Source organism: Mangifera indica, unplaced genomic scaffold (genome assembly GCF_011075055.1).
Source record: "Mangifera indica cultivar Alphonso unplaced genomic scaffold, CATAS_Mindica_2.1 Un_0081, whole genome shotgun sequence".
In the NCBI taxonomy this organism is placed as follows: Eukaryota; Viridiplantae; Streptophyta; class Magnoliopsida; order Sapindales; family Anacardiaceae; genus Mangifera; species Mangifera indica.
In genome coordinates, this window is record NW_025401173.1 from 102,038 (window position 1) to 113,658 (window position 11,621).

Consider the following 11,621-nt stretch of genomic DNA (forward strand, 5'->3'; position numbering starts at 1 on the left):
AGGGTCTGAATGAGGAACGAAGGAGGGGAAGTAGGGTCGGTCAGAAGCACGTGGTCTATGAATTCAAATTACAAAAGCGTTGTTTCTAACCTAACCAGGCCCAGAAAAACGCCATTCATAAACCATATGCATTTCATTTTCCTTCCATTTCATGCTTCTAAGTTAACCACCCCCCTGAATATCAGTCTGATTTATGCAATATCATCACGGGAATCCTGTGTGCCATGCCATCACCTCATCATAATTTCTTAAGAACCCAAGCCATATCAGTTTGTGACTGGTAAAATACTGAATACAGTGCCTTTGACAGAATTTTCGAGCTGTCTTTGCACAGCTTAGAGAGAAAATTAAAATCAACCATGTCATTGTTTACAACAGTAATATAGACAAATATAAATTAAATGCATGGACAGGGCATAACAAGGTTGATTAAAGTGTATAACACCACTTGGGTTGAGATGTCCTGGAAAAAGTTGAAAGAAAGTCATTTATCACCTTCCCCAACAAAAATAAAGTAGCATGGTTCCTGCAATTGATTCTAAATGGCCTTCCCTTTCCTCAATCTCAATTGAATTACACAGAGAAAGAGATTTTGTGCTGATTTAAAAATATCAGAAACACTGCAGCATTGAACAAACAATACCCAAAAAAACACAGTGCATTATCAATAAAAAATTCATCCAAAATCAGGAGACTGGCATCAAGGAAACCTGGATTCGATCATAATATAGAATCACGAGGCATTTAGAAACATCACTCGAAGCTTGCAAAACAATGATAGATGGCAAAACAAACATCAAAGAAGTAAATTCACATGACAATAAAGCCAGAGAATTGGTTTCCCTTTGGTAATATTAGATAGCATAATCATCCAGAAATATCAATGAACGAAAAACCAAGAGGCAGAAGCAGCATTTACCATAATGATAAATTGATAACAAAAATCTCCTAAACTACAGAGCATACTGCTTCATTTAATATACAAAAGACAGAAGTAACAGAATTATCAAATAAATGAGCACTAATACAGGGAATCCTCTCCATGTGGAAACCATAGCAATTACTGAGAAGGAATTCCATAACAAAGCATACATTTTAGTGATAGAAATGCCCTATAATGCTGCCAGACGCAAAATTGGTTACAATTTTTTGTGCTTCTCTTTCTTTACCCACCAAAGCTACTCCTTAAATTCAGGATCTTGTTTACCAAAGATCAATGGGAATTCCTCATACTCCTCAAAGAAACCATGTCTCTCAGCCATGCTCTTCAATGACTCATATATCTGATACATAGAAGGCCTATCCTTAGGCCTAGAAACCACACAAGTACAAGCAACCTTCAGAAACTGTGTAATTTCATCGTCATTACCTTTCCCACATAAAGCCTTATCAATGGCATCTTTACTTCGACCAGTGATTACTAAATGGTTAACCCAGTTAACCAAATTTCCCTCAAATCCTTCCTCTGCAATGCTCACTTCAATAGGCTTCTGACCAGTAACCAATTCTAACAGCAAAACTCCAAAACCATAAACGTCCCCTTTCAATGAAGCAACCATAGTGCTTGAGCACTCTGGAGCAACATAACCAAACTCTCCCAAATCTCCATTGATGAAAGAACTATCATTAGAATCACGAGAACCAACAAGCCTTGCCAGTCCAAAATCCGTTACCCTGGCATCAAAATCATCATCAATAAGAATCACATTAGAACTAACATACTGGTGCATATACGGTGATTGGCACCCATGGTGCAGCCAAGCCAATCCTCTTGCCACACCCACACCAATCCGAAGCCTGGTAGACCAATCCAAAACACCATGCTGACTCTCAACAAAACCATTTCCATGTAGCAGCGAGTACAATGTCCCATTAGGCATGTGCTTGTACAACAAAAGCCTCTCTTCCTCCACAACACAAAATCCCAACAATGGCACCAAATTGGGATGTCTAAGCTGCCCCAACCTATTCATCTCTGACTGAAACTGCTTCTCACCAAGCTTACAAGCACTTAGCCTCTTAATCACCAAGGCAGAGCCATCAGGCAACACTGCCTTGTAGGAAACCCCAGTTCTTGTAGAAATAATAATATTTCCAGCATTAAAACTGTTTGTAGCAACCAACAAATCAGCCAGTTTAATCTTAACAATGGGTTTCTGAAACAAAGAAACCTGAACAAGCTTATGTGAACGCAATAATTGAATCCAACTACTATCATCTTTCCCATCGTCAACACCATATCCTCTTTTCTTCCGATTATATCTAACGAAAAACCACCACCAAATCACAAACCCCAAAAACATAGAAAACAAAGCACCAATAACACCAGCAGCAATAATAATACCAAGACTCTTACCACTCAACCCTCCACATTTCCCCAAAGGCTTCCCACAGAGTCCTTTATTCCCTTCAAAACTTTCTCCTTTAAATTTCGCAAGATCAGACGGTATTGATCCAGACAGAGCATTCCCAGCAACAGAAAATTCCTTTAACCGATCCAACCGGCCCACTCCGTACGGAATCGAACCCGACAATTTATTGTTACTTAAGAAAAGTCTGTTAAGATACTTGCACTCAACTATCTGAGATGGGATGGGACCGGAAAGTTGATTGTTTGAGAGATCAAGTTTCACTATGAAAGGCAGCCAGGAGCAGAGCTCCACCGGAATCGGCCCGGAGATATCGTTATTCGAGAGATCCAGAGTTTGCAAGCTGTGACAGAGGTTCAAGGACTCGGGCAGTCGACCGGAGAGTTGCATTGAACCTAAATCCAGACTGATGATTCGGGCCTCCTTCTGGTTCCAACACGACACGCCGTTTAGCTTGCAGATTGACTCGACAGTGGTATTGGCGAAGGACCAGGAAAGCTTCCCTTCAGGGTCTTTGAGAGATGTCTGGATGCCTTCAAGACACTTCACATCATCATCAATGGAAAAAATAACAGAAAAAGAGGTCAAGACCAAGAGTGAAGCTAAGAAGAAGTAGATGTTCATGGTTTCTGTTGAGTGGTTTTGCAGTTAGGGTTAAATTTTGGGCGGTTCAAGGTTAAGAAAACAGAAGATGAGAAGAATGGGCGGCCATTCACTGCGTTTAGGGAGAGGAAGAGACAGGTAGATTTTTTCTGCCTGAACCAGTGGACACTCTACTTTGCGTGTCTTCTTGTGTTGACAGAATACGGCGTCGTTATAGTCCTTGAAGTGTAAATTGCGCAATTAGTACTTCGGTTAGTCCACTGTTAAGACAAAGTCAAAATTATTAATTGACTGGAATTAGGAGCTATTCAACCTTCATTTATGGAATTTTGTTGTTTATTATTATTATAATTTATTATAATTATATCAACATGAACACTCGTTTACCCATTTTGATCAGCCGGGTCAAACACCGTCGCTCTCAAATTTAAACGTGAGGCACACGGCTGAGGCAGTCAGGCTCAGATGAACCTAACTTCTATTCGTGTTTCATGACTAGTTAAATTAAGGTAAAAAGACTTATTCTCACCCGCGCTTTATGACCAACCCAAATTTATAGCCGTTATTTACTAAAAACTTGCATACTTATTTGTTTAGTATATTTTATTATTACTATTAAAAATAAAATTATTATTTAATAAAAACATTTAAAAAATTAAAAAATTATTATATTTTATTTTTTAATTTTAAAAATTTAATAAATTTTTTCAGACAAATCATCATTTCCGTTAGGATGTAAAGAAAAGTCGTTATCAATTGATGATGGTCAAAAATAAATTGAGATAAAAAAAGTCAATAGAGAGAAAAAAACTCAACAATTACTATCTTTGGCCATTGACAATAGTAGTTAAAAACACTACAGGAGAAAATATTCATTTTTTAAATTTTGGGTAAGAAGAATTTGTTAAAAAACTAAATTTGAGAAAAAAAAGATAAATTTTTAGTTTTTTTAAATGATAATTTTATTTTTAACAATAATAACAAAATTTAACAAATAATATGAGTATTTAAATTTTTGAAAGTTAGTAAGTATAACCTTTGGTTTTGGTTAAATCTTGGGTGAGAATAAGTATTTTGGCCTTAAATTAAAGCCTTCTTTTCTTAATGGCCAAAGGACTATTTCCTACCCAAAGTGTGTTGATTTCTTAAGTTTTCTTTGTTAACTTTGAAAACTCCATCTACTCACTTATAGACAGTTAAAATTAACGGTTTCAAAAGTAAAATTATCATTTTATCTATAAAATTAAAAATAAACTTAAATTTGATTTCATTTTTCCCCTCTAAACCCTAAAAAGTAACAATTTTCTCTAACCCAAGTTTTCAAAAATAACATTTTTCTCTTAGGGTTTCTAATTTTTCAGATTCAATTTTTCAACAACATTTCTTTCTCTCTAAGGACCTCAAAGCGATGACTCTTTCTCTCCGACACGGCCTCCTTTCGATGGTTCTCCTAGGCGCGTCAATAATGATACCTAGGAGAACTACTGAAAGAAGGTCGCGTCAGAGAGGAAGAGATATCACCTGGAGGTCACGAGAGAGGAAAAAACATCACCGAAAAATTAAATCTGAAAATTAAAAACTCTGAAGGGAAAATGTTATTTTTGAAAACTTAGATTGAAAGAAAATTATTAGTTTTTAGGATTTATGGAGGAAAATGATATAATCAACGAACTCAGTTAATTTTAACCATCTATAAATAAATAAATGAGATTTTCAAAGTTAACGAGAAAAATTTGAGAAACAACATACTTTGGGTGGAAAATAATCCTTTGGCCTTTCTTAATTTTGAATTTACTTTTTCTTTTTCAAATTAATCGGCATACGATACATTTTTTTCATTATTACTCTTAACCTCTTTTTCTTTACTTAAATTTAAAAAAGGGCACAGGATTATTTACCACCAGGTTTTACACTAATTTCAATAACATATTTATATCAGATATTCATTTATAAACTAACTTTTGGTAGAATTTTTTATTAAGATAAATGGTAAAATCGTCATTTTACTATTAAACTCTAAAACCTTAAGCATTTATATTATTTTTTCTTTTTAATTTAGAAAACTAACAATTTTTCTCTAATTTTAAATTTTAAAAAACTATATTTCTCTGTAAAGATAATTTCTTCCATCTCCAATGATCGATTGTCGTTCCCTTTGTCAGTCGACCTTACCACCATCTTCTTCTCTCCCTAGCAGCGTTTCCACTTGACCGATTTCATCAAGTAAAGACAAATTATCTTTGTCTGATAAAGAGACAAGTACAACGTCATCTTCTTGAGACGAATACATGCATCAAAAGAAATCAAATTTATAACAAAAAATTCAATGTGTTATATGAATTGGTTACATAAAATTATATGATATCAACATTATATATATATATATATATATATACACACACACACACACACATATCATATATGATAAATCTTATAAAACAAAATAAATGACAAAAAAAAATCTTTGATCTTAATACTGAACAACATGACATGAGTGAGGCTCTGATCCCACAAATGAAAACAATATTTCTATTGAAAGCAATATTGTTGTTTATTCCATATTTTAAATATACATAATAAAAATATACACGATGCTCTAACTATTGTTGTTCAAGCAAAACAATAAACATAAACTCTCATCTCTCTTGTGAGTGTCTTCTAGTCTATACCAGTAAAATATAAAAATGATAATACAATGATGATATTATTATAGATTTTTTATAATGGTAAGGCTAAAGACTTTATATTTGTAGGTATATTAAAAAAGCAAAAAAAACTACCATCAAGAAAACATAATTACTGTTTTTAATTTTTAATTAATTATCAGTTTAATAATTATTATTCACTTGTAAAAGAGAGTTAAAAAATAATAAATATAATGATTATTAAATCTCAAAAGAGAATTATGAAATTTTGATATAATAACTTTTAAAAAAGGTTATGAAGAAATAATGCTTAGATTAACCTTCAAAAAAAAGTTATAAGAAAATAACTTAATAATTATCTTTAATGTAAATCAAAATGCTTTTATGACTAACAACTATGCCTAACGAAAAACCACCACAAACACAATCCCCAAAAACACAGAAGCCAAAACACCAATAACACCAGCAGCAATGAAAATACCAAGACGCTTACCAGGCGACCCTCGGCATTTCCCCAAAGGATTCCCACAGAGTCCTTTATTCCCTTCAAAACTTTCTCCTTTAAATTTCGCAAGATCAGACGGTATTGATCCAGACAGAGCATTCCCAGCAACAGAAAATTCCCTTAACCGATCCAACCGGCCCACTTCGTACGGAATCGAACCCGACAATTTATTGTTACTTAAGACAAGCTTGTTAAGATACTCGCACCCAACTATCTGAGATGGGATGGGACCGGAAAGTTGATTGTTTGAGAGATCAAGTGTCACTATGTAAGGCAGCCAGGAGCAGAGCTCCACCGGAATCGGCCCGGAGATATCGTTATTCGAGAGATTCAGAGTTTGCAAGCTGTGACAGAGGTTCAAGGACTCGGGCAGTCGACCGGAGAGTTGCATTGAACCTAAATCCAGACTGATGATTCGGGCCTCCTTCTGGTTCCAACACGACACGCCGTTTAGCTTGCAGATTGACTCGACAGTGGGATTGGCGAAGGACCAGGAAAGCTTCCCTTCAGGGTCTTTGAGAGATGCCTGGATGCCTTCAAGACACTTCACATCATCATCAATGGAAAAAATAACAGAAAAAGAGGTCAAGACCAAGAGTGAAGCTAAGAAGAAGTAGATGTTCATGGTTTCTGTTAAGTGGTTTTGCAGTTAGGGTTAAATTTTGGGCGGTTCACGGTTAAGAAAACAGAAGATGAGAAGAATGGGCGGCCATTCACTGCGTTTAGGGAGAGGAAGAGACAGGTAGATTTTTTCGGCCTGAACCAGTGGACACTCTACTTTGCCTGTCTTCTTGTGTTGACAGAATGCGGTGTCGTTATAGTCTTTGAAGTGTAAATTGCGTAATTAGTAATTCGGTTAGTCCACTGTTAAGACAAAGTCAAAATTATTAATTGACTGGAATTAGGAGTTATTTAACCTTATATTATTATTATAATTACTATTATAATTTATTATAATTATTGAGGGTCAACATCCCCGGTCAAACACCATCTCTTTCAAATTTTAACGTGAGACCCACGGCATAGGCAATCAGGCTCAGGTGGACCTGACTCGTATTCGTGTTCCATGGTTAGTTAAATTAAGGTAAAACGACTTATTCTTATCCGCGCTCTAGGACAAACCCAAATTTATGTATGTTATTTATTAAATATTTAAATATTGTTTGTCTATTATATTTTTTTTATTATTAAAAATAAAATTATTATTTAATAAAAATATTTAAATTTTAAAAAATTTACTATAATTTTTTTAATTTAAAAATATAATAAATTCTTCAAGATAAATCACCGTTTTGAAATAGAAAGAAATATTATTATCAATTGGTGATAGTAAAAAATAAACTAACATTGGACGCTGAAAATACCTTAGAGAAAAGTATTTATCTTTCAAACTTTAGATAGGAAATTTTTTTTAAAAAAACTAAATTTAAAAAAAAATGATAAATTTTTAGTTTTTAAATATTTTTATTAAATAAGAATTTTATCTTTAATAATAATAACAAAATTTAATAGACGATGTAAATATTTACGTTTTCAAAAATTAATAAATATAACTTTAGGTTTGCATTAACCCTTGAGTGAGAATAAGTCTTTTGACCTTCAATTAAAGCCTTTTTTTTCTTAATTTTAAATTTATTTTTTATTTTTCAAATTAATCGGCATAGGTTAAATTTTTTTCACTGTTGGTTTTGACCTCTTCTTCTTTGCTTGAATTAAAAAAATAAAAGCGGGGGATACTAATAACTTATATGGGAGCTAAAATTCACTTTCCTAAAATATATAAATAAAATTTACTTTTTAAGATACTTTCTTGAGTTTTTGGTAACTAATATTTTTTTTTAAGGCAAAAGATTATTTTTCACTCAACTTTAATAAAACGGTAATTTTTTTAATTCTTAAGTTTGAAAAATCTTGCATATTAGATTTGTTAATAAAATAAATTATTTTTTTTTCATAAAATTAATGAAAGATAAGTATACCTTATGTCTATATTGTACTAAAATTAAATAATAGTTTTTTCTTTAAAAAGATTATAAAAATTTTATCAAGTACATTTTATGATATCATTATCTTTGTTTATTATCAATTCAATCAAGATCCATTAAATCTCATTCAACGAGTAGGACTATTTGTGATGACAAGATCTCAATTAACACATGTGGAAGTAGTCACGAAATCGGTTGTCAACAACTAAAATAACGCTTGGGGTCAATTAATCTACTAGAGAAAAAAGTAGATTTAGATTGTAACGTAAGGGTGGCAATACGTTTAATTGGAAGAGAACGAGATATTAGTGATGACAATGAGGTTTGAGGGAAAAACAAATTGGTGGTAATAACAAAAAAGCGAGATTTGGAGGAAAAAATTATAAATTAATAGAATAAAAATATAATTTGTTTGTACTATTATAAGCGAAAGTGATACTAACTTTATTCAATATGATACAAAATAACAAAAAGACTTTTTGCTGGTTACAACTAACTTTATCATATGGGTGGAAAATTAGACATTTCAGACTTAAAGATGAGGAATTGATCTTTCATCAAAGGTTGGGCCAACACCAGTGGAATTGGAAAATGATAAATAGCTGAAAATACATGAATATCTAATGAAGCAAAGATTGGGATTTGGGACCATGCCACCGAGAGTGAGAGGAAGATTCTGATGAGAAAAATGGGGTCATAAGGGCTTAACTTTACATGGGGCCGAACCAAAACTTGTTTTTATCCTAAGCAGTGGAGGAGAGAAAGAGAAGTGTAGAAAAAAGGGAAAAGGACATTCTACGTATACAAGAATCCTGGAAAGTTTGTTTTGAATAACACGCAAGTTTAAACTCCACGTTACGCAATTTATTGGCCAAAAGAGACATGTGAAGACCCATGTTGGAATGGCATAGCCAGCTGCTGCATTGTTTTGTTCTAATTAAGTTAAGCCTTTAGGCAAATAATTTGGAACCCCACAGAATAATCTGCCTCCTGATCTTCACTACTTTCCAAAAGCAATGTGACATTACATTTGTTGTTTTTTTTTTTTTCTGCTATAGATTATACTATGCTCTTCCTGCCAATTGATATGACTATAGAGGCCAGAAGAAACAAGGAGAAATCAACTCCCTCCTCTACCTATGTAGGTCTACGTTACTTTATTTTTCTGAACTATATATTTTTACAAGGAAAGATAGAGACAAATTTGAGAAAACTTTTAAGTCTTTCCTTTTGAAGTAATAATTTGGTCTTCTTCCTCATAATCTGAGTTGGGCTTCACCCCAGTTATTGGGCTTCTTCCAATTCATTTACCCAAATCTAACACCTTTATCAGATCTTCAAATTGGTCTTCTTCCTCCTGATCTGCTATTTTATTTTTGGCCGGAAGAGTTATTCCCGCCCAAAGTTTGGTATAATTTCAAACTTCTACTATTAACTTTTAAAAACTTAAATACCTACCATTTTATTAAAGTTTATAGAAAGATTAAGAATAAAAATTTCATTTAACTAAAAATATTTAAAAATTAAATATTTATTATATTTTTCTTTTAAGTTTAAAAATCTAAAAATTCTACTCTTCCATAAAATTTGAAAAATGATATTTTTTCTCTTAAGATTTTATTTTTTCTCTTTCTTCTTTGATGTAAGGATGACAACAGAGAGGAGATCTCAACCCTCGTCTCCCTCCTTAGCCCGTCCCTTTTATAAGGATAACAAAGATTTTTTGTTTTTTTCGTAAAGAAAATCTTATCTTTGTTTCTACGTAGAAAAATTATTTTCCTATACCAAAGAGAAAAAATTTTTTTTTCATATTCTTTAAACAGAACACAAATATATTAAATAATAAAATTAAAATCAATATATTATTTTAAATAATATAAATATTATATATTAACTAATTTAATATATATATAATTAGATTTAAATAAATTTAAAATATATAAATAATTTAAAATTATAAAAATTTGTTAATATTTTAAATAAATATATTAATATTGAAAGGACGAAATTTAGACAATAATAGAGACAAAAACAAGGATGGAAACGAAGGTAAGATGAGAGAGAGAGAGAGACATGTATTTTTATTTCTAATATTTTTTTCCTTCGTATTCCCATCCCATCGCCATCCTCTTTCCCTGTTTATCATCTCTTCTATCATCCACACCATCCTCTCTTCTTCCTACTATATCTAAGGAAAAACCACCACCAAATCACAAACCCCAAAAACACAGAAACCAAAGCACCGATAATAATACCAAGACTCTTACCCTTGAACCCTCCACATTTCCCCAAAGGCTTCCCACAGAGTCCATTATTCCCTTCAAAACTTTCTTCTTTAAATTTCGCAAGATCAGACGGTATTGATCCAGACAGAGCATTCCCAGCAACAGAAAATTCCTTTAACCGATCCAACCGGCTCACTTCGTACGGGATAGAACCCGACAATTTATTGTTACTTAAAACAAGTTTGTTAAGATACTTGCATCCAACTATCTGAGATGGGATGGGACCGGAAAGTTGATTGTTTGAGAGATCAAGTGTCACTATGTAAGGCAGCCAGGAGCAGAGCTCCGTCGGAATCGGCCCGGAGATATCGTTATTCGAGAAATCTAGAGTTTCCAAGCTGTGACACAGGTTCAAGGACTCGGGCAGTCGACCGGAGAGTTGCATTGAACTTAAAGCCAGACCGATGATTCGGTTCTCCTTCTCGTTCCAACACGACACGCCGTTTAGCTTGCAGATTGCGGCGACGGTGGTATTGGGAAAGGACCAGGAGAGCTCCCCTTTAGGGTCTTTGAGAGATGCCTGGATACCTTCAAGACACTTCACATCATCATCAATGGAAAAAATAACTGAAAAAGAGGCCAAGACCAAGAGTGAAGCTAGGATGAAGTAAATGTTCATGGTTTCTGTTAAGTGGTTTTGCAGTTAGGGTTAAATTTTGGGCGGTTAAAGGTTAAGAAAACAGAAGATGAGAAGAATGGGCGGCCCTTAACTGGGTTCAGGGACAGGAAGAGATAGGTAGAGTTTTTCTGCCTGAACCGGTGGACACTCTACTTTGCCTGTCATCATTTGTTGACAGAATACGGTGTCGTTATAGTCTTTGAAGTGTAAATTACGGTAATTAGCAATTCGGTTAGTCCACTGTTAATTCAAAGTCAAAATTATTAATTGACTGGAATTTGGAGTTATTCAATCTTCATTTATGGAATCTTTGTTGTTTATTATTATGATAATTACCATTATACTTTATTATAGTTATTGAGGGTCAACATGAAAACTCGTTTTTTGATCTCCCGGGTCAACACCATCGCTTTCAAATTTTAACGTGAGGCCCACGGCTCGGGCAGTCAGGCTCGGATGGACCTAACTCTTATTCGTGTTTCATGATTGGTTAAATTAAGGTAAAAAAGACTTATTCTCACCGCCGGTTTACGAAAAATCCAAATTTATTTTAGTTAATTATTTAAATTTTAAATTTTTTTTATTTATTATATTATGTTGTTATGCTAAA

At 33.4% G+C, this 11,621-nt stretch overlaps 2 protein-coding genes across 5 annotated transcripts; both read right to left on the bottom strand.

Moving 5' to 3' along the window:
- Positions 1-821: 821 nt before the first annotated feature.
- On the bottom strand, positions 822-11,056 carry LOC123207483 (probable inactive receptor kinase At1g27190). Of its 2 annotated transcripts, XM_044624947.1 has the most exons (3): positions 10,464-11,055; positions 2,528-2,556; positions 822-2,422 (listed from the first exon to the last, which is right to left on the bottom strand). In XM_044624947.1, exons 1-3 carry the CDS (start codon positions 11,009-11,011, stop codon positions 1,179-1,181), a joined length of 1,821 nt encoding a protein of 606 aa, XP_044480882.1. In that variant the 5' UTR covers positions 11,012-11,055; the 3' UTR covers positions 822-1,178. The 2 variants fall into 2 exon arrangements, with proteins under 2 accessions (XP_044480882.1, XP_044480881.1); XM_044624946.1 differs by lacking the exon at positions 2,528-2,556 and having other exon boundaries at positions 822-2,365; positions 10,375-11,056.
- On the bottom strand, positions 5,097-7,041 carry LOC123207482 (probable inactive receptor kinase At1g27190). Of its 3 annotated transcripts, none has more exons than XM_044624943.1 (2): positions 6,111-7,041; positions 5,097-5,243 (listed from the first exon to the last, which is right to left on the bottom strand). In XM_044624943.1, the coding sequence occupies exons 1-2, from the start codon at positions 6,745-6,747 to the stop codon at positions 5,131-5,133; spliced, it is 750 nt and encodes a 249-aa protein (XP_044480878.1). In that variant the 5' UTR covers positions 6,748-7,041; the 3' UTR covers positions 5,097-5,130. The 3 variants fall into 3 exon arrangements, with proteins under 3 accessions (XP_044480878.1, XP_044480880.1, XP_044480879.1); XM_044624945.1 differs by having other exon boundaries at positions 5,097-5,178; positions 6,111-7,035; XM_044624944.1 differs by having other exon boundaries at positions 5,097-5,216; positions 6,111-7,034.
- Positions 11,057-11,621: the final 565 nt, after the last annotated feature.

Coding starts and splice junctions, on each gene's coding strand:
- LOC123207483 (XM_044624946.1), bottom strand. CDS start 11,011: ATGAACATTTACTTCATCCTAGCTTCACTCTTGGTCTTGGCCTCTTTT. Junction 2,366..10,374: donor GAAATGTGGAGGGTTCAAGG/GTAAGAGTCTTG, acceptor GGAAATGTGGAG/GGTTGAGTGGTAAGAGTCTT.
- LOC123207482 (XM_044624943.1), bottom strand. CDS start 6,747: ATGAACATCTACTTCTTCTTAGCTTCACTCTTGGTCTTGACCTCTTTT. Junction 5,244..6,110: donor GAAATGCCGAGGGTCGCCTG/GTAAGCGTCTTG, acceptor CGTCTCAAGAAG/ATGACGTTGTACTTGTCTCT.